General features: G+C 41.3%; 1 protein-coding gene across 2 annotated transcripts in view; it reads left to right on the forward strand.

The window, feature by feature from the left end:
- arid1ab (AT rich interactive domain 1Ab (SWI-like)) overlaps window positions 1-27,440 on the forward strand; it is a 49,143-nt gene that overhangs the window by 5,308 nt on the left and 16,395 nt on the right. For both annotated transcript variants that reach the window (XM_026350087.1, XM_026350086.1), the window contains exons 2-4: window positions 15,772-15,993; window positions 18,667-19,299; window positions 20,420-20,536. In XM_026350087.1, coding sequence (XP_026205872.1) covers window positions 15,784-15,993; window positions 18,667-19,299; window positions 20,420-20,536 — 960 coding nt within the window. In that variant the 5' untranslated portion in view covers window positions 15,772-15,783. The remainder of the gene's footprint in view (window positions 1-15,771; window positions 15,994-18,666; window positions 19,300-20,419; window positions 20,537-27,440) is intronic.

A 27,440-nucleotide genomic window follows, 5' to 3' on the forward strand; every position in this document is an offset into this window, starting at 1 on the left:
AGGGGAGCACCACTGCAAATTGGAAAGCAACATATAAATAAACAGTCTTCATGATAGCTAAAAAATAGAATATATTAAATATTTAACAGAGCAAATGTGTTGCCTGGCTCTGCATTGCTATTTAAAAGTAAAACAAATTAAAGCTTTAAACAGACCACTATCTGATTATTTAGCACATTAGAGCTGTTCTGTGTCATCTATTTGAAGATGTACTGAAATTTTATTTGAGATCAGAATGAAAATCTATAAGCAAACAGTCAGTAATTCTGACGGACTCCTTCTTGCTGTTAAAATGTAAGTTTTCTCAAGCTAAAATCTGTTTGACCAGCTCTCATATTATAATATATAGGTATATGAAAAGAAATACCATTAATTAATGACAGTAACGGTAAATTATCAAATTTGAGAACCTTGAACTACAGTAATCTCTGCTTGAAAAATTACTACAATAGTTGTAATAAAATGTCTTTGGACTAATTATGATTCAGCTAATTGAGTTTTTCAAGGGACAGACTTTGTACTTGTACTGTCCCTGAACGCAGCCGATAGACCGCTAACACCACTCTGGATACAATGTTCATTTTTTTCATATGTGTATTTTTTCTTGTCATTTCTCAGTCCTCACATACATTTAAACGGTCCTTTAGTCCTCAGCACAGCAGACGTTAGTTAATCGATGGTATGATGTCAGTGTTCTCTTTCATGCTAGCTGTGCCATCGTGGCAGCGCAGTTTCAAATGGTATTTTTGGCACACTGCTTTTGTCTTCTCATCATATGTCATATATCTCCACAGTTTAATAACAGTAAGTGATTTGCACATGCCAAAGTGTTGTTATTGTGAGGACAGCAGCTGGAGGGACGGAAGCAATTTTTATACATTGTAAACTCTCAAAATACTGGTGGTAGTAGTAGTAGTAGTAGTAGTAGTAGTAGTAGGTACGTAGTTTAAGTTTGCTCAAACCATTACATTTCGTGTTTTCACCAAACTTTTGAGAGTGTTTAACCTACATTAAGTAAGTAAGTAGTAACTATAACGTTAACATGGAACGGCCACCACATTTAGATACATATGTGGCAGCTAATGGTAGCTAATCCTAATGAAACAACATATATTAGCAGTTGTGATAACGTTAAATGTTTAGCAAGTAAGTGTAACCAATTTACCTCTACTGGTATATATAAGGATAAGCAAACGCCATGTATTGTCCAAAATCATAACTGACAGCTGGGATTAAACTCTAAAGCACGAAAGCCTCCTCGCACAGTTAACGTGTTAATAATCACAAAATGTCACTCTATACCAATTCGTTTTATTATACAAGTTTTTTTCCTCTGGAATATTATAGATTTGGATTTTCTATCACTCTCCTCCGTTTCCCAAAGCAATATTGTTACACATGTCAAACACAGCACCTAAGCAGGAACATTATTCATTAAACAGCCTTTAATAACTCATAGTGTGTCACTATGAGTTGTCTTAAAATTCCCATTTATTTCTGCAGCATCAGGGTAAAAACTAAAGCTCTGATCATACTCCTAAGCTAACAAACAGCTTTCTCTCATATGACAATACACTTTTTTGTTACTGTTGTGATTTGCGCAGTTTTAGCCAGAAAAATAACATGATGGTCTTTTCATTAGGCAGCTGGTGCCATAGCTCAAAAACCTGTGTATATGCCCCTCTCTGCTAGCAACTGTATGGGCAGAACACAGGGAGGCCAGTGTAGCGTAGTCAGGTAAGAACAGTCCACTGAACTAATAAACTGTGTGGGAATTATTACCAGACCTTTTTACAATATAGTTTTACATTTCTTTAATGAATTCTTTATCAGGTAAAACTAGCAATTGCCCGCTAACACAACCCCCACACTGATCCATGATTTCTGTTCTTATCTACTCTCGTAATATCAGTTAAACTAGCACAAGATGGGATTTTCTCCACCTCGTATGTTCTATGTTTTTCGGCTCTTGCCCTAAAGCGCATAGTAATAGTTACACAATTTCAAAAGACCTATTAAAAAGTAGAACTATATTGCAAGAAAGGGCTAATAAATTGTAATGCTCAGTTCACCTTTGTTGATGTCCTACATTAAAAACAAACATCCACATACCAAACTCAAATAAGTACCGGTACCCAAAGATCGAATAATTTATTATAAAAGCATGGTCATTTAAAAAAAACAAAAAAAAAACATAATCATAATGAAAGAAATTGTTACAGCACTGATTTTTAGGACATAGCTGAGTAGTAACTGATTAATCTTTTCAGTCATTGTTTCAAGCATTTGCTTGCGGAATAAATAGTGACACTTCTTTGTCTTATAGGAAAGTCTTTGGCATTTGAACTGCTGTTAAGAGATAACAAGACATTTTATGTTGATATTTAATTTATTTTTATTTATATATAACCAAATATTTTATCTCATGTCTTGTAATGGGCATTTTCTTTACTTGCTGACAATTTAATGATTAGATGATCAATAAAATTATTATTGGTAGTTTCATCCATAGCAGTCTATTTTCGTTCATATTATTGTGTGTGTATACACACACACACACACACACATATATATTAGTTGCAGGTCTCGCACACATTTCTTGTATTTTAAAGAAAACATAAAATATTCTTGTTTCAAGTTATGAGTTAAAGATGAATGAAGCTTGTGTCACTAGAGGATACACACAAGCACCAGTCTGTGAATACACGAATACTAGAAACCAACACTTTGTGAGTTGTTCCTATTCAGTCGACACAGTGCACATTTCCAAGAACCCAAAGAGAACAACATCCAGCTACTGTTAAGCCTGTTTAGTAGTGGTGGTGGTGGTGGTGGTGGAGGGGGCGGTGCTGTGGAGAAGAGGAAGACGGAGCCTTTAAAAAGGAAGTTCACTCTCGGCTCTTTCGTCTGCACTGCTGAGTAATGATTCTCCACAGGCCACATGGACAGCATGCTGCCTCCCGGCAACTTTGTGTGTGTGTGTGTGTGTGTGTGTGTGTGTGTGTGTGTGTGTGTGTGTGTGTGTGTGTGTGTGTGTGTGTGTGTGTGTGTGTGTGTGTGTGTGTGTGTGTGTGTGTGTGTGTGTGTGTGTGTGTGTGTGTGTGTGTGTGTGTGTGTGAGAGAGAGAGAGACTGCATGGTGTGTGCGTATGAGGGAGAAACGGTGTCAGTGATACCCAGGGGAGGGCGAGGGGTGTTTTGTGAATGATCTTCGTCTGCCCCTGACAGCTGTGTGTATTTGTGTACAAAGTGCAGCAGTTACTTAGTGGTGTGTGTGTGTGTGTGTGTGTGTGTGTGTGTGTTTGTTGCCGACCTGCTCTTACTCCACGTGTCACCAGCCATCCATCTTTCTTTAGTGACATTGGGCTTCTTCATCATGCTGACAACCCAAAGCCAGCATTGTTGTGTTTTTTCCACCCACAGTTTGCTGCTGTTGTCATCCTAATTGTCCTCACAAATTGTCACAACAGAGAAAGGTGAATCATCTATAGGGTCTGCAGCTGATCACCATCCAGATGTAGCAAGGGCTGGTTTCATGTTTATTAACATCAGGTTTTTGAGCCCTCTTTTTGGCGATGCTGTTGAGATTTTTTGGATGATTGGCATAGAAAGTTAACCTACATCCATGATACTGACTCAGTCTGAATCATTCTCAACCCAGTGTTTCATTTTGAAACCACACTGGGAAAAGCAAGTTCCTTCATGGACAAATGTCAAACCTGGGCTACTGCACCGGGGCACATTGGGAATGTAAAGGTAATTCATTTCTTTTGACATTTACCTTCTAAAATGCTCCAGATTAGCATAGTAATATCCTTCTCTGAAGTCTGTGCGAGACTACAGACTTCATTTACATGATGTATGGTGTGTGTGTGTGTGTGTGTGTGTGTGTGTGTGTGTGTTTTATGGAATAAAGCAGTTAACCTTTAAATGGGTGCAGTTGTTGATACTAGAAGGTTTAGAATGATGCTTCCTTCCAGCTCTCACACAGTGCTCACCTTTGCTCTTTGTTTAAAAAAAAAAAAAAGCCAATGGCTCATATATAAAGTGAGGAGGGAATGGGAACATGAGCACACAAGGAACAGTTGGTTTTCTCCCTTTATGTCTTTTGTGTAACTTGGTCATTCCATCTGTTGTTGCTGATCGTGCCCTCTAGTCATAACCTTGCTTTTCTGTTTTACCTAATGTGTTATGCACTTTTTCAGCTTTTTTGTTTTGTTTTTTAAGGCTTAAAAAAAAAAAACAAAGCTGCAGAGTGCAGTCAGGGCAAGCTGAAACTCGGAAAAAAGCTTGTGCAGACTGAAGTCGATGTGATCAATGCCCAAATCTGGAATCCATTGAAAGCCTTGTGTTCTAGATATTTATGTCACAAGACAAGGAAAACAGGAGCTAATATTGCTATATAAAATTATAGGCAATTGATAGAAAGAAAATTGATAATATCATGATGGTTCCAGGCAGACAAAATAAGACACATGAATGAGCCAATTTAAGCTCTGGGAAACCTTGATGGTTATTTTATAGGCCAAATGACAAATGAAGAAAGTAACCATCACGTTAACAATTGCTAATAATTGTTAGATGCAGCCCTAAATTAAATTTTAATTAAAATTATAATTGTACCTTGGCCTCTAGCAACTTGTGAAGAGCAATTTCTTTTGACACAGAAGCCAAAATATTGAGTTTAAAGTTTAATTAACAATGAACATAATCGTCAGTTACAGCTCTAGCAGTAAGTTAGCATTATGCTCAACAACACAAAACTAGAGCTTTTCTTCATTTTAGGCGGACCTTTACTTGAAAACAGTTCAAATCCCTTTTTTAAAAAAGGAATTTGTTTAGTGCTTATTTTGAACTGACCTAAATAATCAATGTGAATTTTTCACAGAAATGGGCCAGTGTTTACACAAGTCTGGATGCCTTCACTTCATGTACAGCAGTGTACCAGGCGTCCAGTTGGCAGGCTGTTTAATATGGAGCCATTGTTTAGTTTTGATTTGATCAGCTCACTGTTTGGGAAAAAAAAGAGCAGCTGGTGGTCAGCAGGGACAAAGTTACACAGACAAAAGCGACAGCAGAAAGGCTGTTCTGTGTCATTGTTTGTGGCTAGTGTGGCAGGTGACAACGATTTATGCACCGAAGATGCATGTGGACTGAGTTTGGTGGGTGGCTGACGCTGAAAAATTGGCTCTTGTGTTGTCATAGTTAAACATGCACTGTTGAGAACGCAGTAACTGTTGTTGGCATGTTCCTCTCTCGACCTTAAGATTTGCATGTCCGCGGTTGTTTGCTGTTTGTCAAAGTGCAAATGAACAATGCCAACTGTCTTCACAGCCCAGTTCAGCCCGTCACTCATTTGTTTACAAGTAGGGCCTGAAACGTGGTAGACACTGATCTTTTCTGCAAGCTTTTTTACAGCCCACCAATTGTACATTCTGTCATATATGACCAATGTGTGATGCAGACTATGACCATGTATGTTTTCCTCTGTCTGTGCATGTGTGCTTGACGTCAGTGTCAGAGTTGTGACTCTAACCATGAGGCAGGCAGTGGCCCAGCCAGGTCCTTAAGTGGCTTCGCCTCATTCAGCAGCCAGGGTATTTTTGGCATTGTAGCGAGTGACACACTTATCGTAATGGGTCGTCCAGGGTGCCAGTGGTCAGCCTGAATAAGCATCCTTCTATGCAGCGTGAGCTAGGGCCCTGGCAACGTGATGTAACCGATCACTGTCTTTCCCTCGGTTCCTAACGGGAGGAGACACTGCCCACTAGCTCATCAAGTGGCTTATCTCTGAGCAAGAGAGTAGAACAGAGACCACTTCTTCTTCTCTGAGCGGTACTGGGGAAAGTGCTCCTGTGACCCAAATGACACCGCCACTCTTGTACTCTCACTTGCATTGCACTTGGTTGCAGTGTATGATGTTTCAATTAGATTTGAATCTGGAGCTGATCCATGAATAAGTATATAAGAGTACAAATCACACCGCGTGGTCGATGCCAGCGTTCAGTTGTTGACATTTTTCAATACTCTCTGCCCTGTCCCTGCCAATAAAGTCTTTATGTTTAGTGCCCAGCCCTACAACTACTACCTTGATTCAAAATTTTGAACATTCAGTGCCTTTTTTACGAGCAGCACACAAGAAAACCCATCCCGTTTTTTGTTGCACATGCAGGTGTAGTGCACGTCACTCGCAGTTTACTGTTATGTCACAGTTAAATGATGAACATCTGTTTTGCAGTCTACCGTTTCTCACCACATTGTGCACTCCCACCCGCCGGCCCTGCTCTGAGTCCTTTTGAACACCCCTTGCCTCGTATCACTCCCAGGAATCAGCCACTGTCACCTGGAAGTATAAGTTTGGCCTGACAGGTTGACAGGCGGCAGTCAGGGTGAATGTTCGCTCTGTTGTAGCTCCAACCTGAACATCACACTGACAGGTCAGACAGCAGCATGCAGCACTCGTTCCTTCTTTTTTCTTTTTATTCTTTGTTTTTTTTTTTACTGGACAGTCACAGCAAGCTGCTTTGATCTGCTTAACAGGAGATATGTTGGTGAAGAGCACACCAGGTCTGTCAGTATAGTGCTGGGACCCAGGTAGTGCCTCACAGATATTAATCACCACTGTTAAAAGTTGATAGTGATCAGTTTAGCGTCTTCTTAAGGCGGAAAGGTATAAAACTATCTGACATTATGTTTTGAAGATGTGTTCTCTTCATCTTGTAATGTGATGTCCAAGATGCTTGTTTTTATTTTTCTGCTCAAGAAAGGTTATCTTTGACCCATATCAAGGAGAGTGATCAAAACGTATAGCAGAGGTGCTGATATTGTGACTTTCGCTCTCTTATAGTTCCCAGCTGTAAAAGTACTGAACCCCCAGTTTCAAGCCAAGAGCTACTTTTCATCAAACCTGACTTCTCTTTCACAGTAAAAGCTCTGTTTGGATTGTAGGCTATATTATTTTCGAGCCCAGTCTAGGTAACCCCGATGACATCATCAGGGTTATTTTTGAGGATTTAGAAAGCATTTGATGTTAAGGTGGAAAAAATTACTGTGGTGTGCCTTTGAGAATATTCTTACTGAGAAAATTCTTGATTTTGGAAATGGTATTACTGTCCAAGTTCCCATCTCAAATGCAGCTCTGCATTGTTCTCTGGGCCAGATAGCATCAAGAAACTCTGTTCCCACAACACCTGACCATCAAACATTTAAGGTTGCATCTCACCATATTGATCAACTTCAGTTTCTGATATCACCCACTATTTGTGACACTTTTTATATGAACAGATTAGTTTGGTTAGGATGGTTGGCTTGACCTTGAGTGCCTAGGTTCATTTTGCATGTAGGATTGTTAAATGTCAGTGTAAATGAAAGTTATTGAAAAAATCCACAAGTAATTTCTTTACTGTCAAACTACATTTTACCCAATGTAGCATGTTCCGAAATGTGACAGCAGCAGTGTTTTCTTTAACTATTTTTAAACCAGCTCAAATTAATGCAGGTGCAGAACAGTGTTTTAACTGCCATCTTTTAGCTGTTATTGTTGCTATTGTTCTTATTTAACCACAAACAGCCCTGTAAAAAAAACTGTTTATCCCTCATCTCTCTGAGATGTGTCGATTTTTGTCATCCAAGTGTTTCGAGTTCCCATCTCCCTCTCCTCCCAAAACATCTTTTGAATTCCAGGGAACAGCTGGGTGAACATCTGGGTGTGTAGGGTGCTGTCGTGGATAATGGCACCAGCAGGCGCAGGCTGCCGCCCCCTCTAACCAACCCAGTTCCTCCTGGCTTTTATGTCATGCAGCGGTCAGCTCAAAGTTGGAAATCCACAGGTTGATGCTGTGGGTGGACAGACTAATTGCTTAATTGAGAACATGAGGTATTTGGTAGTTTTTTTTCTACCCATTGCTTTTTGTTTTTTGTTTACTCTAGCTCTCAGGTATAGATCTTTCCCCAGCTATCTCCACACACCTGTTGGCTGTACTTAAGCTTTTCTTAAAAGCTAATTTTAACAAGTAGTCTAGACTGTTTTAATGCTGCACGTCTGCAACAGGAGAACCACACTGCTTTTGCTGCTGGGATTCTGCAGGGTGTTTTCTCTCTGTGCTTTTATATTCATGGTAGATTATGAAAGAACTTTTTTTCTTATTTGCAGAGTGTAAAATATGAATAGTGCATATTGATAACATCTCAGGGGTAAGCTCTTCTGGTCTCAGTCATAACTGCTTTAGAAGTTGGTGAAGATAACGATAAACTATTCATAGGTAGGACTTTTAGCACACGGTTTCTTGTAGGTTGTGGCACTCTATGGTTCCTGAGTCCTGGTGCCAAAACATAGTTATGATAAACAATTCAGTTTAACCCAAACAAGCGTGCAGGAACGTTTTTATGCAAGGTACTGATTAAAATAAGGAGCTATCTGATTAATAAATAAATACTATAGCGGCCAACCAACAGGAGATGAATATTTTGATAACTGAGTACTTATTAAGAAACAGGGCTTTTTTTCTTTCTTTCTTTTTTTTATAACCCTGTTTTGCATTTGTCTAATGACGGTAGACCAAACAATCAATTGACTAATCAATCATGAAAATAATCTGGAGATTGACTGATGATGATAATGGTTATCTGATGCCAGCCTTTGGAGTGTTTTTAAAAGTTTGTGCTAAATGTACATTTCATTTGCTATCAATGTGGCGATTGCAATCAGTTGGTGTTAACGTGCCCTTAGACAAGATACTGAAGGAGCAGTAATGCCTTGAATTGCAGCTGTCCTCAAAAACAGTTTCACCATGAATCATCAAAGTATTTCAAAATATAAAATATAGATAAATGCATTCAAGGTTATAGTCAGCTTTAGTTAATGTCTGTTTTTAAATGATATCTCCTACTAATGTCAGCTTAAAGTTCCTTAGGTCCACTGTGCACATAGATGGCTATTAATATGATGTATGCTGCATTTATTCAGTCACTTTGTTTGTAGAAACAAATCTCCCTCTCTAATACCAGTGTTGTTTGTAAAGTGCAAGGAAATCCTGTCTGTGTGTGACACCATATGAGGGTGTTTCTAGCTTGTGTGTAACACTGACTGTGTCGTGGGGCTTCAACGCAGAACAATGGTGTGTGGACGGAGACTCTGTGGCCGTGTGGCAGATTAAATTAGCAGCAGTTGTTTATCTTCTGCCCCCCAACCCCTCATCTCCCGTCCAGTCCATCTGCTCAGCCCCTTAGACTCCAGTCCTGCTTTCAGGCACTTCTCCAGACCCCTCCCAATCTCCTACCCTCCCCAGCCCTTTAGAAATCCCCGTCCCCATGTCAAACACACACACACACATAAACACATACACACACAGTTTTGAATAGTTGCAATATCCACCAGCAGTCCAGTCATGACACAATATACTCAGTGCAACCTCTTCTGCCAAGAGCGTGCTGGCTTTCCTCTATGCAGATTAGCCATGTGCTAATTGTGGTTATTTATTTATTTTCTTTTAATGGAATAGAAAAAAAGGGGAGGGACGAGTTTTCTCAGAAGTTGATTTGATGACTGAGCAGAAATAAGAGTGCAGTGTGACGGATTGATTTGGCATCCAAGTGTTGTGTGGATAGACATCAGGACAAAATATTTTTTTATCTGTATAAAATAAAACCTCTTTTAGCTAATTGACTAAGTGTTTAATATTTTTTATTTTGGTTTATAGTATCATGTATTTCAAACATCTGATCTACTTTGCAAAGCTCTTTGATAATTATACTTCTTCAGGAAACACAAAATACTCATGCTGTTCATAATTTCTCATTTGCTTAATTTTCTCTGCATGGTGAAAATATGAATACAGACACATTGGCTTGAAATACTCGACTGTCAACATTTTGAAACCTGGCTCTATCCTAACACCATCAAAACGTGCCATTGACCTTTGTAAACGTCACTCTTTCAGCTGAGATAGTTTCAGACATTATTGAGCAGGTTGCTGTGAAGCCTTTTTGCTTGCCATGTGTGCATGTGGGAATCTCCCTATATGTCAAAACAACAGATATTTTTAGTTCTATGAATTTTGTGATACAGAATAGATATATTTAAATAAAAATATATATTTAAATATATATTAAAATATATTTAAAATAATTTAATTTAGGGTTGAACACTGTTGTCATCAGCCCATTTGGAAGAAAAGAAACAAATGAGAATCTATTGTTGCACATCAGACTTCTTAAAATTTAGCCTACATCTAAATAATGTGTGTAGCTCTTGTCTAATTCCTGTTTGCTTGTTTTGTCTTCTTTGCTCATTTTATTGGTGCGTTTTAACTTTATGCAATGTTTGCTTAACAGCAGCCACAAATAGAACCTGCAGGGTCATGATAAATACTAAACAATGCATAGGTTAGCACTAGATACGATACAGGGCAGTAATGTAATTTAATGTCATTGAGTATAGTTATGCAGCCATATATATGTCAAAACTGTATTTTATTGTTGCCACCTAAATGTTGGATGGAAAAATCCACTTAAGGTTCTGATTAGCTTGTTTTGTTGTTTTTTTTTTCATGCTAAACTGACCAGTTGATCTGGGAGTTGCAGCTATTTTTCCTTTCAAAGCAGCTCAACCGCCACTAACTTGACACTGAAAAGTTATTAAAACAGGCAGAATATCTCGTGTCATTTATTAGAGCAGTGAAATACTTTACAGAATTTATAATAGTGAGTCTTCCTTGGCATCATACGTACGACACGTAGTACATGCACATCTTATGATTACAGTGTTGATGCTCTGAAAATGTATTGTTGTTATTGCAGCAGAGTGAAATGATCAGTTTTAAGAAGAATAGCCACAGAATATTTCCAAGTCTTTAATAACATTCCAAATTCAAATTTTACCAGTACAAGGACACAGACACACTCAACTCAACAGTGTTGTATGCCTTATCGTCTTTCCACTGAGTCTATCTTGTGCCCCGACATCCTCCAGCTGCTGACATTTTTGTCTGATACATCAGAAACAAATCACTTTCTGTCCTAGACCTTGAACAATAAACAACTGCTCTAATTTCCAAACCAACAAAAAACAAGTTTGCCAAATCTTTATTGAGCATAATTCCAGTGTAGTAAAACTGGTTTTAAGATGAAAACACTTCTCTCATAGGAACAAAAACCAACAAGTGCAGTGGAGTGCTCTTTCTCTCTATTGGCATTTTTTCTCAGCTTTTTTCCCTCTAATTTGTAAAACTACTTTGAATTATTTCTTAATTGGTCATGATTCATCTCTCAGCTCAAACAGAAATAAAAACTTAAAAAAAAATTTAAATGCTTAAAGGCTCATATTATCCTTTTTTGTGTTCTGATGTTGCATATATGTTTTTGTGAAGTTGGGTTTCCATGTTACCCATTGTCAAAGGCCCAAAGCTTGAGCTAAATGTGTGTTTGCCTGCTGGCTGTTAATGAAACACCCAGGTTTCAGTCAGGCCAATTTGCTTTGTTTTTTATAATAATGAACTGGTGACCTCGAGCAGTGTGGAAATCCATAACTCGCCGTCTGGTTTGCTCTCCTAACCCTAAAAAGTATGTCCTTTTACCCAGCCTCCCACAATAACATCCACAGCTTCCCTGGTTGGGGCTTGTATGAGTGTTTAGGCAGAGGTCAATATCTCTTACAGACTTTTAGATTTGTGTCATGTTAAAGGTGTACTGCTACAGTATTGAGCAGCATTCTGTGCCAGAGAAAGATAGGAGTGTACTGATCACCACTGTTTTGGGTATAGTTCAGTCCACAGCAAGACTTTCACAAACTGGCCAATCAGAGTGGGATGTGTGGAAGGGGAAACATAGGAGCTCAAAGAAGCCTTTTTAGTCTTAAGGCCAGACAAGCTGTTGTGGAATATATACTTGTAACAGTTTAGCCCAAGAACAAGTTAAACCCTAAATTAATGGATCAATATGGATTCTATAATATTTTTCCTTAGCTGGAGTAATGTTTCAGCCTTGACATTGCCTCACTTAAGAGACTAAGCTCTGTAGCTAAGAGAAAGAGGAACACATTCCTATGTAGCAGTTGCTGACAAGATGCAGAAGAGGTTGTTTAAAACGCACATAGTCAAATGAGTGCTTGGAGGAGATGTAATAGTGTTTCAAATGTGAACAACTTAAGAAATGCAAGGATCGGCTGGTTAACGAATCGATGAAGGCTGAAGCAGCCGATGGGCCACAGGTATGACCCAGCATGCAGTGCACAGATGTGTCAAAGTAATCGAATAAGGCTGAGGAGTAAGAAACAAAAACTAGAGGGCACGCTGGAATCCCCAAATTTATAGGTGGCTGCAGACCACATACTTTCCAAACTATTATGACATGTTATGAAGCTGGTATGTCCATGCCTTAAAGGATGGTTTGCGTTTATTATAGCTACTTAACATTGATGCAGTTTAGTCCCTTATTAGCTGATTATGTGATATCTTTATATGTTTTATGTTTAAACTGTCAAAAGCCCCAAAATGTTAATTTGAGAAATCTGTTGTCTAGTATTGGGGTGGCTGTGGCTCAATAGGTAGAGCAGTTGACTGCCAATCACAGGATTGGTAGTTGCCCCCGGTGAGTCAGGGCAGCTGCATAGCAGCTCTGCCATCTGTGTGTGAATGTGTGTGTGAATCGGTGAATGAGACGCAGCGTAAAGCACTTTGTGTACCAGCTAGGTAGAAAAGCGCTATATAAGTGCAGACCATTTAGTATTGCCACTTAGTTAATAGTTTTCATATTAAGACTCAAATATTCAATAAATAATGAGGAGAGGTCAGAGGTGGAGAACCTTTGAGACCAAGGCTCAAAAAACAGTGGATCACCTTTTTCAGGTTGGGCGTGAGGGCACCTTAACCCAAGAGGGAGTAGAGTTGGAAGGCAAGGATTTCAATTTACAAGTCTTGCAATGTTTTGATTCTTACCTGTGGTTGAGTAGTGACCGAAAGACTGAGGTAGCGAATAAAAGTTCTTGAAATGAATGATTAGAATTTGTTTCAGAGGTTTTGGCAATAATGGTGCAAAACATCAGACATTCAGTCAATAATTGTGGAAAAATGTAAAATGTATTTCATATATATCAGTGATTGCTGTGGGCATATATTGGTGTAACGCTTGTGTGCACGGTTGACATTTATCTGTCAAATGATCACTATCTCCAACTTTCGAGTGGTTGTTAAATGAGACGTGAGAGCAAGATGAGTGGTTGTTTTGGAAACGTCAGCACTGGTTCACCACGTGGCTCTGGGAGCTGGAAACTCCAATTGTAGTCGAGCTGCACTTTTTCAGCTCTATCCCCGCTGAGCTGGGAGCCCAAGCTGTCAGACCTCTTAATAGAAAAGCGGGTACAGCTGACTTAATATTATCCTCACTCCTGGCAAAATGTTGGCTGAAATTGGTGAGGAAAAAAGAAGGGTTGATTGTTTACGGCACGGTCATCTCTGGGAGATTTTGTCTAAAGTAGAGAAATAGATTTTACCTTTAGTGCTTGCTACTTTGTACTTTGTTAGCTTACAAGTAATTTTTTGCGAGCATTGGAGGATGTTTGACGTTGATTTAGACCTCAGCGGGAAACTTTATAGATGACACAGGAGAGTCGGTCTAACTGCTTAAGGAGCTCATTATGAACGGGCTATAGCATATTTCTGTCCAGTGAAACAAGTGGCTCCTACTTTGTTTGTGGCAATATGGAGATTTTTTTTTTGTTATTGTTGCCATAATTGGACCAACACAGCTGCTGGAAATGATTGAAAACGAAAAATAAAGTGGTGTCTACTTCAGTATTTTCTAGTATTTTTCATTTTCAGGTTGTACACTGTTCCTATGATGGCAGGTGTTGATGTTGGTGTGGGGGGGTAAAGTATCCTTGCTCGCAGACTGGGGTTAAAAGTGCGTTGGAGGTCATAGGAGAATGCCTACTGGGGCCTGTTACTTCTTCCGCCCTAGGGAGCATAGTAACCCCAGTACCACCACCACACACGCGTGCGCACACACAAAAACACAAAACATCTCCTTTCCTATTTAATGCACACATACTCTCCTGAACCTGGAAGAGCTCAGGAGAGTGTGGCCTTGGGGAGGCTACAGGGAAAACCTGGAGTGGAATATGTTATCTTGGATAATGTTAGTTGACTGCTCTGACAGCCTGTTGATCCAAACCCCTGCACCCCTCCCGACCTTGAGCACCTACAGTCTCACCAACACACATATATTCTCTCTCTCACACACACACTGCTAACCTCCCATTGAGCCGCCCCCCACCTGACCTCCACTCTTCAACTGCAGCACTATCATTCATAGAGTGCCAAAGCCTGCTGCTTTATTAAAGCCCAGGAAGAGCAAGGCCTGGCCCAGGTTCAAACAGCAGTGCAGCTGGGACCTGTTACATTTTCGGCAGACTGCCCTCTTCGTCTTGCTTGCTATAAATAGCCCCGGTGGTTGTCTCCCTTAACCAAGGAAAAGAGGTTTTTGGGGGAGGAAAGAAAACACACATTCACAGATTAATAACCGTGGGAAGCAATGAAAGCTTTGTGTCTGCTGCCCGAGGTCAGCAGGCCAGGAGGTGTTGCTACTTCAAAGCCCCCACCATGCCTCGTACTTTCAGATGTCGCTGCAGTGGGTTTTATTTGAACACACAGAGGATGGTACTGTATCACGCCAGCCAGGAAGATGCCCACACAGCCCACAGTCGTAAATTGTATTTGTTTTGTTTTGTTTTTGTGTTTTTTATTTTGTTCCCGAAAAATGTTACACTAGAACAAAATTCTATCCGTCCTGAATTTATTTTATCGTATTTATTTTTTTATTACTCTGGAGGAATGCTTTGTTTCGGGGGATTCCACCAACCTCATCTCCTATGTACACACACAGCATCAGACACTTTATGACCTTGGCTCAAGCTGTTGACAGGCAAGGCTACCTCCTTCTGAACCACCCACCCCACACCCTTCTCTTCTATGTCTGCTCTCCGTGTCCCTCCCTGGCTCTTCAGACTGAGAAGGCTGGCTGGCCCAGTATAACTGCCTGACCCAGCCATGTGGCTCAGCCCTCTCCACCACCACCACCACCACCACCACCAGCCTCCATCCTGGCATGGCTCCAGCTGAGGGGTGGGCCCAGCTCCAGCCACCGCAGACACTTCCACTTCCTTAAGCTTATTTTCACAGAAACGCTCTCCGACGTCTCTGCCGTAACAGTATCCACCTACTGGCACAATGATATCCTGGGCAGGGAAATGCTCCTGGCGGATATAGTGGGCTCGTTCATTCATTCATGGCCAATTTTTTCCCTTTCTAGTAGGAAAGTAAATCCACTACTTTCTTTATGCCTCCTCCTCCCGCTTCTCTTGTTGTATATTTGCTTGATTATAATGTGTCTGTTTTATGAGATGATGCTTGCATGACACATTGTAATGGAAGAGTCATCATTTGCATTTGCTAAGTAATACTTTTTTCGAGAAAACCACTAAACTGTTCCAAAATAAGTCTGGCTGTATTTGACCTGGAAAAATTTAGCATCTCTTTCTGAACAATCCCATATCAGTTGGATGATTATAAAGCTATAACTAGCTAGGCTGTGTGACTCCACAGTTTAGCATGATCACTGTACGCTTAAAAAACCATCAACCAAACCTAAAACTGTGAGTGAATAACAAACAATCATCTATAAGGTTGTACCTTCTCATACTGTTGCCACAGTTGCCAGTGAAATCCATCTGCTAATTCAGCTCATCAATTTACTCCAGATTTTCTATGTTTTCTTCCAGCCTCCAAGCCCAATGGACCAGGTAGGGAAGATGCGTGGCCAGCCATATGGTGGACCCAACCCATACTCCCAGCAGCAACAAGGGCCTCCCACAGGACCTGGACCCCAGCAAGGAGGCTCTTACCCTGGCCAGGGGTACGGACCTCCCGCACCTCAGAGGTATCCGATGGGTATGCAGAGCCGAACACCCGGTGCTATGGGCAGCATGCCGTATGGACAGCAGGTCAGTAATTGTAGACTGATTACTTCCCTTGCATCTTGGTTGCAACCTTCTAGAATCACTGTTTTGCTTTAGAAGGCCTAATATTGTTATCTGTCAGGAAAACAAACACAAATAGTCTTGTTTATTTCCTCACCTTACATAGTAACTATTTTAAAGATGATACATTTATGAGGAAAGATGTGGGATGTCAATATAGGTTGAGTTCAAAGGGCGTCACATGACCTGCATTATGTCTGGGACATGCTGGCTACTGAAGGTTAGAAGATTGTCTCACCATTAAAAAGTCAAAGCAGAAATTAATTGAACAGTTATAAACATGAGTGATAAAATAACCCCCAAAGTACAGTATAAAGTCATTATCTGGTATAATGAGGATGTTGCACTATGTTAATTAGCTGTTGGGTTTGGGAGGAAATATTAGTGACGTAGATTTGATCTGCTTATTGTGGACATTTTGATTTGGTGAAAAATGATGTGAAGAGGGTTGGATCAGCAGACCAAAGCCCAAATAAATAGGGTATGCAGATCAGACTACATATTTCTGTCTTGACGTGACCGATGCCTAATACAGTTCAGTTTGTGAGGAGCTCTTCTTCTGCTGGTACTCATGCTTGACACGGGGGTGAATGAACTGCTAGTATGCTTGAAATTTAGCCTACCTGACTGAACGAAAACAAGATTTCTACTTTTCTGTCTAAACCCTGCAGTACGTGTTTGGTTTGGGCACCCAACCTGTTAACAAATTCATTATTCAAAATGGAAAACCTACTGGACTTTTACCTGTCCTGGAATTTTGCTGTGGTAGGAGGGGGCAGGGTATGGTTTGAAGTCTGGACCACAAGTTAATAAGTTTTGTACATTCCTGTTAGCTGAGGCATTAGAGCGTTTATTTGGTAAGTGACTCAGCATTACAGGAATGGTGGAAATGGTAGTATGGAGCAGATAAAGTGATTTTAGCCTGTTTGGATTTCAGTTGTGAGAGATTTTGCAGTGGTTCAAAACCAGTTACTGTTTCACAGTAAGGAGTCACGATCTACGTGTGTTTCCGAAAGAAGGTGGAATTGTATATAAAAAGTTTTGCTACTTGAGACATCACTTTAGCAACAGTTTGAGCTGCTGGTTATTCTTATCTTTAAAACAGCAGTTTTAACAGACATTTACAGTTATTCTTCTTCTTGGCATAAAGAGGATAGGAAATAGTCTGCGACAAACTGTGTTAATTAGTACATTTTTCAGGTGTTGTTAGGTGAATTTTGTTACTTTTAAACAGACTCTTTATTATTAATGAACAGACATGAAATTGGTGTTGATTTTCTCATCATACCTATGGCAGGAAAGTAAATAAATGTATTTCAAAACTATTGACTAGGATGGAGCACTGTTCATTCAAGATTGATAGAAAATGGTCTATGTTTTTTAGAAGGAATATATACCAGCTATTATTTATCATCTTTTCCACCTTAAATCTAAAACGGCTCTTACAAGAACATACTATCTGGATTTTTTCATACTCGATAGTAACAGTTGGGGAAAGTTGAATTGTGTCTACAGGCACAGCAGGCAGCATATTCTGACAGCGTTGTCCAATTGAAAACAGCAAACATCTAGTTTGCCGTAGCTACTTTCTCATTGTTGGGAATAAGCCCCTTCTTGAACTCTCTTAGCCAGGCAGTGTATCTTAACAGAGAAATGCATGCAGGGATTCCCGTAGAGTGAGGCCTTTTCTTCCACGTGCGCTGTCTGTGGTCTTGTGCCCATTGTGTGGTGTGATTATCTCATACTTGCCTGCCTGGTGTTTGACCATGGACTCGATAAGTACCCTGAAGAGAAGAAACTGGCTTCCCTCCCTTTGTCAGACAGATGGAATACAACCACTTCACATTGTTTTAAGTGTGTGGCATCTCTTTACTATCTCCTATTTTCTTTGAATTCTTGTGTAGGTAAGAACCCTCCCAAAATAACACATGGCTGTTTTGTCATACCCACTTCGTCGTGCATTTGTCTTCTTTTTTTTCTTCTTATTTCTATGTTTCCTCACAAGGTCAGTTCTTTCTCCTTCCATGCTGATAGAGGGTAATGAAAGGAAAATGCTGTATTGAAAGGCTTTTTGCGAAAAGGATCGGAGAGAATATGAAAAGCCTCATATTGAAGTTCAAGGAGATGAAGTCAAAACTCAATTTTTATTTTTGTGGCTGTAATTTAAAGCAATACACGGCTGAATTCCAGCACTTGCATGGTTTTTCTTATGTGCTTTGACTGATCAGTTTATAGCAAGGAACACTCTTGCAGACAGAGAGAGAACAGTTGTCTTTCCCTTTTAATCTGTGAGTAAGATGAAGAGATGCTCTGATTGCTCCACTGAGAGTGAATTGAGAAAAAAAAAAAAAAGAAAAATCAAAGAGGAGTCTTTGCATATTGGGTTATTTTTATACATTTTACTGCTTTAGAACAGATCCTGTCAGTGCACAGTATCATTTAGTGATTGATATTCCACAGAGGGCCACAGGATAGTGAACCTGTAGTAAAATCTTAGTTCTACTGAAGAAAGCTGCTCCTGTCGTTTTCACGTCACAACTGTTCTGGCTGATGTTTGCTCACATATCTGAATGGTCTCCCTTCTTTTGAGGGGAATTATGGTTGATCTTAACTAATCTTTCTGTTTTTTTTGTCTAGATGTCAGCCTATGGTCAACAGGCCCCAGGGGGCTACAGCCAGCAGAATCAGAGCTACTACAGTCAGCACGGCCCCGCACCTCATCCCGGCCAGCAGCAGCCTCCATACCCTGCCCAACCACAAGGCAACTCTGGACCTCCTTACCCCCAGCAAGGCCACCCTTCTCAGCCTCCTGGCCAACATGGCCAACCAGGAGCACCTTATCAACAGTCCCAAGGTCAACACGGTCCTCCTCCAGGTCAGCCTCCCTATAGCCAGCCCCCACAGTCTCAGCCAGGACAGCCACCTTACGTCCCTCCCCAGCAGCAGCAACAGCAGCAGCCTCAACAGCAGCAAGGTCCCGGCCCTCAAGGTCAGCAGGGCCCTCAGAGCCAGCCTGGCTATCCACAACCCCCTGGACCAGGGCAACCACCACAGCAGCAAACCCCGCAGCAGCAAGGGCCCCCACAACAGCAACAACAACAACAACAACAGCAGCAGCAACAACCAGGAGGCCCACCTCCTCAAGCCCAGCAGCCTCCAGGTCATGGTCAGCAGGGTCAACCATCACCTTACTCCCAGACACCCCCCCTCCAGCAACAACAGCAGCAGCAGCAACAGTCACCATATCAGAGATTCCCACCTCCACCACAGGTAAACACACCACACACTTTTTACACACTTTAGCAATAACCTAGTGTGCGATGTCGAGCACATCTGTGTTTACGTTATTTGCAGCAGGAGGTTTGAGTTGACACATACTTGTTACATTGGCTGTGCTCTATCTATTTCTCCTTTTTGGAATTTTGTTGTTTTCTGCATTAATCAAAGTCAATAGTATTATATTATTATTATTGTTATTGTTATTATTATAAATATTATGTGCCTTAAATAATAACACAAAAAATTAGGTTCTTTGACTTTATTGAGAACAACCAGCCGTCTTGCTATCAGATGCCAGTTATTGAGACACTCTGGGATTGTGACTACTCTACCAAGAAGTGGGCAGCAAGTCAAAATGACCCAAGACAACAATGAGCATTCATCATTGAGTTAAAGAAACAAACCAGAGTGATAGCCAAAGATTTAAAGGCATCACTAGAACTGGCAAACATCTGTGTTCATGAGTCTACAGTAGGTAAAACATTGAACAAGCAGGGTGTCTGTGACAGGACACCATGAAGGAAGCTGCTGCTTACTAAAAAGAACATTGCTGCACACCTGAGGTTTGCCAAAGAGCACATTGACACTCCACAACAGTATTGAAAAAAGTTTTGTGGACTGACAAAACTAAAATCCAACTAAAAACAGCCAGTTATTAATTAGTTCGTTTTTTATTGTTGTTCTCAAGAATAACAAATAAAAATATTCTCAAGAAAAACATGAAAGGTCACTCTTTTATTTTGGTATTTTATGCACATAATATTTGTTAATACTCTTGACTTAGATAAAGATAAGATAATTTTATGACAAACTAATGCAGAAACCATGAAACTCCCTAATCTATTCCAATAACCCTTGGACTTAAACCATCTAGGGATGACTCGTTGCTCGATTAAAGTTGAATTATTTACTTAATTAATGAGGCCCCTGTCTTTTAAATGAATAGTGAGTATTTACAATGCATTAAATTACATGGGAGCAAAGCGTTACAGTCCAGTTTAGGTTGTTTGTTTGATAGTAAAAGACACTATGTGTTGCTGTACTTTACTGAACCAAAAAGGCAATAATGAGATGCTCAATTTGGGCTTTTTTTTCTTTACCTTGTGATCAGGAACTCTCCCAGGATTCCTTCAGCTCTCAGTCCAGCGCTCCTCCTTCCAACCAGCCTATGGCTTCCAACAAGGGCAGTCAGGAAGACAGCATGCAGGCCCGACCATCCAGTCTGCCGGTAAGTCCTCTGTCTCTTCATGTAACATTTGACTTGTGCTAGTTGTAACTGTTCTTTATGTGCTGGTGTCCACAGGCACCAACAACTTCCAAAATTGATATTTTATGATCTGAATCCCACATTTACATCCAGAAACTTCTGAGTACTTTTTAATCTTATTGCAAGTATTCATAATTTTGGTAAGTAAAGAATTTAATTTGGATTTTGGGTCTTTAAGTTAGTTAAAAACTTGGCAACCAGGATGTGATACAACTACCTGAGGAAATCCTGCTCTAGGTGTTTTTGGTGTCTCTGTACACAGACAGTCCCACTGTTGAGAGCAGATTTTAGACTTTACTTAGACGCTATCTCGAGCTGCATGCATCAACAAACTGTTTTTTTTATGTAGCAAATCCTCTAACGGACTAAACTGGCAGAGTGAAAGCAACCTTAGTCATTTGTGACTCAGTCCCATGCTAGTCCAAATTTATCCAGGATAACTAACACCTGCTACACTCTTATGCGTCTTATCTGTCTCCTTGATTATGAGATGCAGTTGTGTTTGAAGCTGGTAAAAGGGCCATTTTGAACACAGTCGCACACATTTGCGACAGTGTGCATTACATTTTGCTAGCAAAGTTCAATTTTCAGTTGGACACTTGGATTCCCAGCTTTCTGTTAATTTGCCTGCTAAATTACTGACATGTGGAGGATACTCCAAAGTCTGCACTTCTAACATTCCAACATATATGTATATTTATTACAAAAGCTGTAATGCTTCTCCATAGTCAATCCATAGTTCAGCCCTGGATGTTTGTTGATGTTTTTTGGTGCAGAATTTAATTTAATTACCAGGTATTTGGAAGTCTAAAAGCTATCTGAGTGCTTTTGTAACACCGATGACCTATCCTCCATAGTGTCCCCCGAATGCCTCACAACATGAATGAAATATCACTCTATACTGTCCCTAAATGCCTTACAGGAGCTGGAGCTGATTTAAGGCAGTGTCACAGTTCCTTCTTCCCAAACTGCAACAAGAGAATGTGGACTCACAGTTTTAAGTTGGTTTAAAAAATTTTTACACTCCCTGAGTTAAAATCTGCATTCCCACTGCCTTCATTTAGGCCCCGGCCCGTTCCTTTTCTATGCTGCCTCTGGATTCAACATTACACAGAGTGTACAACAACAAGCTGATGCCAAGAGTAAAGTGTGTTCAAGCAGTGCAGGTTTCTACTGACTTCTTAGGTAAAAAAAAAAAAATAAAAAGTGGAAAAAGTCTGCCAGTAAAAGGATTGTTGAAAGTGAAGTAAATCTGGCATCTGATAGCCCTCTGGCTAAGATAAAGGTAAGAGAAGCCCCTTCCCTCTCCCCTGTACCCCCACCCACCCTTCTCTGTTGAAGAGGTGTCTTGCTGTAACACGTTGCAGTTTCCATGGCAGTGTTTATAGGTCAGACTGTGGAGCTAACCTCATTCTGGGCCTCAGGGAAGGAGAGTGAGAAATGAGATCATTAATGAGAGAGAATGAAAGTGAGAGAGCGGAGTCGGTGGTGAGGAGTGGGGTGGGGTGGCGCAGGATTGAGGGAGTGCAAGCAAATAACTTCAAATAGTGTGAGTGATTGGTTGGAGTGGGAGATGCTGAGAGGGAGGGAGGGATGAGAGGCAGCGCTGTCTATGCCAGTAGGGGATGCCCTCAGGATGTGTTTCCCTCCTCTTTTATTTATTTCTCTTATTTACTTATTCATCTCTCTGCGGGCTCAGCCATTGGCCGAGCAGGCAAGGCCAGGGCTGTTTTTATTTTGCTCTATTTTTTTTTCTCTCTCTCTCTCTTGCACTTCTTGGGGATTCCCTATCGCCCTGGTGTGATTGGTTGCAAGAGCTGTTAATCTGGCTAAGGTTGAGATGAACTGATCCTCTTTCTCCTCCCACTCTTTCAGGACCCCTGAGGTTGGCACATGGCACTGTGTGCAGATTAGGCCGTGCTAGCTGTGACTACAACTCTGACAGCCTGAGTCAAAGAAGCAGAATTGACTCTTACAGGTGTTATGAGAGTGCCATTCCTCAGTACCTTTGTGATAATGACTGGACTTTCAACAATTCTCAAGCTTGAAAATTTGGCACAGCGCGTGGTAGCATTCATGTCCCAAATTCATCATTTCATTTATTTGATTTTCTCGATCTCTTTCAGTAACAGGAACCCCTTTATCCCACATATTTCTGTCATCCAAAGTATGAGGCAGCATCAGACATTTTAGTGTGTCACAATTTACATATGTAATCTTCTCTTTTATTTTCCAGTCAATGTTGGATATAGTTATTGTCTAAGTAACCACAAAGCAATGTTATAGTTAATAGTATTCTAAATTTAATTTACCAAACTTATGTAATTTTAAAGGGCAACCAGAAGACAACTGAATTAAAACTCTTTTAGTTTTTTGTATATATTTAGATATTTTAAGAGGTTATAAAGAGGTTTAACATCATTCATATACAGTACATCTGCTCTCCAAAGTAGCAATATTAAAACTGCATGAAGTTGCCCTGTAAGCAAAGTTAAAATACTCCGTACAGCATGGTAAACAGATCTACAAGTTTTATTTGGATTACAAAAAACTAGACTTCTTTTAGAGAAACCTGCACTGATTTGTGTGGACACATTTGCTTTAATCTGCCTCAAAACATGTTTGCGTACCAATCCAACAGTGGCTGAAGGGTAAGCGCCATTTAGCTACTTGAGTAGCATTCAGAGAGCCAGCCAGACACCACCTCATCCAGAGCACAGATGGGTCTGTTTGAGCCAGGTGCTGAAAGCCCCGCGTCTGCTTAGGCTGCCGTTGAGGTGGGAATAAAGGCAAGAGTACAGGAGGCTCAGCGCCTGCTGGAAGGCAGAGGTAGGAAAGCAACAGTCAGCTTGAAGTAAGAAAAGAAAAAAGAGGCTGTAAATAAGAGGTGGAGGAGGAGGAAAAGGAAAACAGGCAGCAATGGTGGAACTAGCTGAGCAGGTTGAGCTGGTTCCTGGTTTGTTTTTACCCCCAGCTCCAGGACACACATGCACAGTTTAACTGTTGAATATTTGCCACGGTGTCAGTTCCCCAGAACCAGTCACTATCTTTATAGAAATATCTTTATCAGCATTTAGCTGATGCTAATCTAGACCAACTTAAAGTAAAGATGAATAACAAAACAACTGGAAGTTAGTAGAGTTTGTAGTCTAAAAATATTCCCTTGACCTATTACGTTTAAACTAGAAAACTTAGAGAACTGTTAAACTTATAATGGAAAACCACTTTGTAGAACTCCCCCGCCCTTTCAAACTGTGGGGCTAATCCCACTCAGAGCCTCTCACTAATTGTGGTGCCCCTTTTATCTGTTGTGTCTGAAAGTGCTCCACACTTGGCAGAAAGGTCACATGTTGGTCACACACTGACACTCAAGTTTGTTGTTTTGTTCTCTGTCCTCCTGTTCCTCTAATTCCTGAAAGAGATGCTTCATCTTGAGTGGTAGTATCATGTAGGAACAGCCATGGGTTGATATTCTGTCTGCTTTGTGCTCATAGAGTATGTTCTTCTTTTAGCAGTGGAGTAATGGAGTAGATTTGGTACCTTTTTTTTTTTGTATATATACTTGAATTTCACATCCTACGTATAATATGTGACACATAAGACGGCTCTAACTGGAGTATTGTTAATGATAAAGGGAATATTTCGTTGGCGTTTCTATCAACTCACTTCTCTGCTTTTGATTTGTTAGTGCTTTTCCTGTGACGCTCATCAATCAGATGTCCTGGTTTGGTTTTAGTCTTCCCCACCTTATCACCTACCTAATTTATCACTACATCAATACCCCACCCACCACAGTCTCAGATTTCAGGCTTATCCCATGCATTTGCGCAAATTAAAGACCACCCAAATCACAGCAACAAAGAGCCCCCCCCACCGCTCAACTGATTGACCTTTAATATTTTTTGCCAAGCCTCCTGATCTGGAACCGAGGGATCTTCCAGTCTTGATCAACCTTGAACCCCCCCACCCTCCCCGCAATCCCCATTCCCTGCTCAGCCCAGCCCAGCTCTGCTCTCCTGCGGCAGCTAAGCTTGTTTTTGCGACATAGCTCTGGAGCAATCAGCCTGACAAGCCCGGCCCACTTTTTCCTCTCCTACCCAGCCCAACCCCCCTCCCTGCCTTTTTCAATATTACACTCTGCTTTTGCTGCATTTCTCCTTTTCTTTTCACTTATATATATATTTTTTATATATATATATATATATAAATATATATCTCACACTATCTCTCTCTCGTTCCTCTTTCCATCTGAATTCTCATTTTCTCTTTCCCTTTGCCTGCGTCCTCCTCCTCTTCCCTTCCTTGTTCACCCTCTCTTCTCTTAGTAAATCAGCTTTCATAACGCTGTGCAGCGCAGCCTTGTTTTGCTAGGCTGACGCTGACAGTATTCAGAGTCCGGGGCCGGTTTCCTGTTGCTATTCTGGGGCCCTTGCTTCCTGTGTGAACATGTCATATTCAGATTCCAGGGTGCCTCTCACCCCCCACCCCTCCCCACCCACCAGTCGCCTGTTTCTCTCCCCCTGCTCGGCGTCTCTTGCCTCTATGTGATTTTTAATTAATGTATTTGAGAAAATTCAATCTGCTGACAAAGTGTGTTGTTTTGCTGTTGCTTCAGTGAATTGTTTCTCTCCTGCAAAAAAAAACAAACCCCAAGCCCTGTTTTGCTCTTCAGCTTGCACATGCGCACACTTATATGCACATGCGCGCGCGCGCGCGCACACACACACACACACACACACACACAGCACTCTCCCTCTTGCTCTCTCTGCTCACTCACACACTCTCACACTGAGACACACACACACACACACACTCGCTCTCTCTCTCCCATGCCCCTCCCCTCTGCCTCCATTTCTGCTGGGCTGAGCTAGTTTTGCAGCACAAAGACTGTGGCTGACTGCAGCACTGTCTGTCCTCTGCTTTCTCCTGCTCTCGCTGGAACAAGCTGCTGAGGCTGGATGGATGAAACCGGCCTCACAATGAAATTAGCTCTCACTTTATGAAATAACCTCCATATTATTATTTCTCTCTCTTCCCTTCCCCATTTAATTCACTGGTGGTGTCAGTTGCTTTGGTAGCGCCCACTAGACATGCTGTACATGTGACAGTAGGAGGGGAGGGGTGTTGCTCCTTTGGAAAGCAGGCAGACCAGTCATAGAGGCCCCCACCCCACCCGTACCCAAAGGCCCCTCCAGCCCTCTTGGCCCTCCATATCCCAGCACCCCTCACCTCAGGCTGGGCAGCTGCCTGCCTCACTTGGGCATCTGTGTGCTGCCCTGGGACTCCCTGCTACTATTGTGATCTCTACAAAAGGCCCCCCATGCACACACTATCTCCCCATTATTCACAGCAATCAGACAACCCACCCCCCACCCCCCACCCCCAGCAACTCCCTCCATTTACTCTGTTAGCTACACACAGACTGCTGCAGTGTCTGTGTGCCTTGCTTTTCCCCTTTTTTGCTACCCCCACAGAGAAGCTCAATTAGGCAAATGTGGAGCATTTAAAAAAGACCTCCCTACTTATTGATTAGGATTCATAGTTGGCTTTTTTTTTTAATGCAAGCCTGTAACACACAGGAATGTTAAATCAGAACAGTATTGATCAGTATCAAATGAAGTGTATGTTTATGTCTTAGTAGTACTAGGTTCTACATTTTGCTGTTTCACCCTTTCATCTTGTACTTTTTTGTCCGTGTTATTATCCCTCTTACGTGGCTGCTGGTGACAGAGAAGCAGTGTAATGGTGATCTCTGGGGAGCTGAAACTAGCTTGTCTGTGGAGGTACTAGACACAATCTCTGATACCCCAGACCAAACATCTAATCCCAACAGGGTGCTCCCAGGCTGCGATCATGGTGTCACCCTAGTTTGCATACATCTTGGAGAAATAACAGAACTCACTGTGTCTTGCTGAAACACAACTAGTTTTAAAGTCAGCTTCTCAACAACTTGTATCCGTATCACGATGTGGATAGGATGAGGGTTGCATGGCTCACCTACTGGGTACTCTAACTGTGTATAGAGAGTTTCTTGTCATCCTTTGCTGTATATGAAGCACTGTAATGGCTGCTGCTGGATGAGGTAGGGGCCTGTCTTGCTTCTCCTCCTTTCTCCAGTTCTTTTTCTCACAGTGGGATGGGAGTGCCCCCTTATGGTTGAGCTCAGCCCTGCAAACCTTGAGCTGGGGCTGGAGCTGCTCATCCCTAGGCCTTTGACAGAGTTGCCGGAAGCCCCTCTTAGCTTGGCACGACCCCTGGATGCAGAGAGGACCCTTGGGAAGGTGGCTGAGGTGTCAGCAACACCCACCTGTCAGTCTTCTTGTTCAGTACCTGGACATTTCTTGGTGTCAGACCAATGGTAATGCAGTGGTTTCATAGACTGGACAACCTACACTTTATTTTTTTTTGAGCATATGCACTCTGTCATCTGTCATCTGTGTGTGATAGATAGAAGCACTGTGATCTTGGTGTGGAGATAATATTCTTCTGGGCTCAGTTACATAAAGTCAGCACGTTCAGATGGTGAGCTAAAAGAAAGAGAAGCGAAATCCACTTTAGAAAATATGCAAGTGAAAATTTTCACTCGATCTTAGAACAGATGACTTTTCCCATGACCCCATTTGGTTTTCAAAAGTTTTAAATGAGCGGCAAACGCTCACTGCTGGAGTGATGTCACCGTCAAGGTCTTCAGCATGTAAACATCAATATCAGCGGTTTAGGATTGACAGTAAAGAAGTTCATGTTTTTTTTTTTTTTTTGCCTGTTTGTCCACTCTGGTCTTTCAGGCCTCGTCAGCGCAAGAGGCCTGAAGGGCGCGAGTGTGCAATTAAAGCGGTGGAGCAGGACCACAGGAGGGAGGGGGGAG

This window comes from Anabas testudineus, chromosome 11 (assembly GCF_900324465.2).
Source record: "Anabas testudineus chromosome 11, fAnaTes1.2, whole genome shotgun sequence".
Taxonomy (NCBI): domain Eukaryota; kingdom Metazoa; phylum Chordata; class Actinopteri; order Anabantiformes; family Anabantidae; genus Anabas; species Anabas testudineus.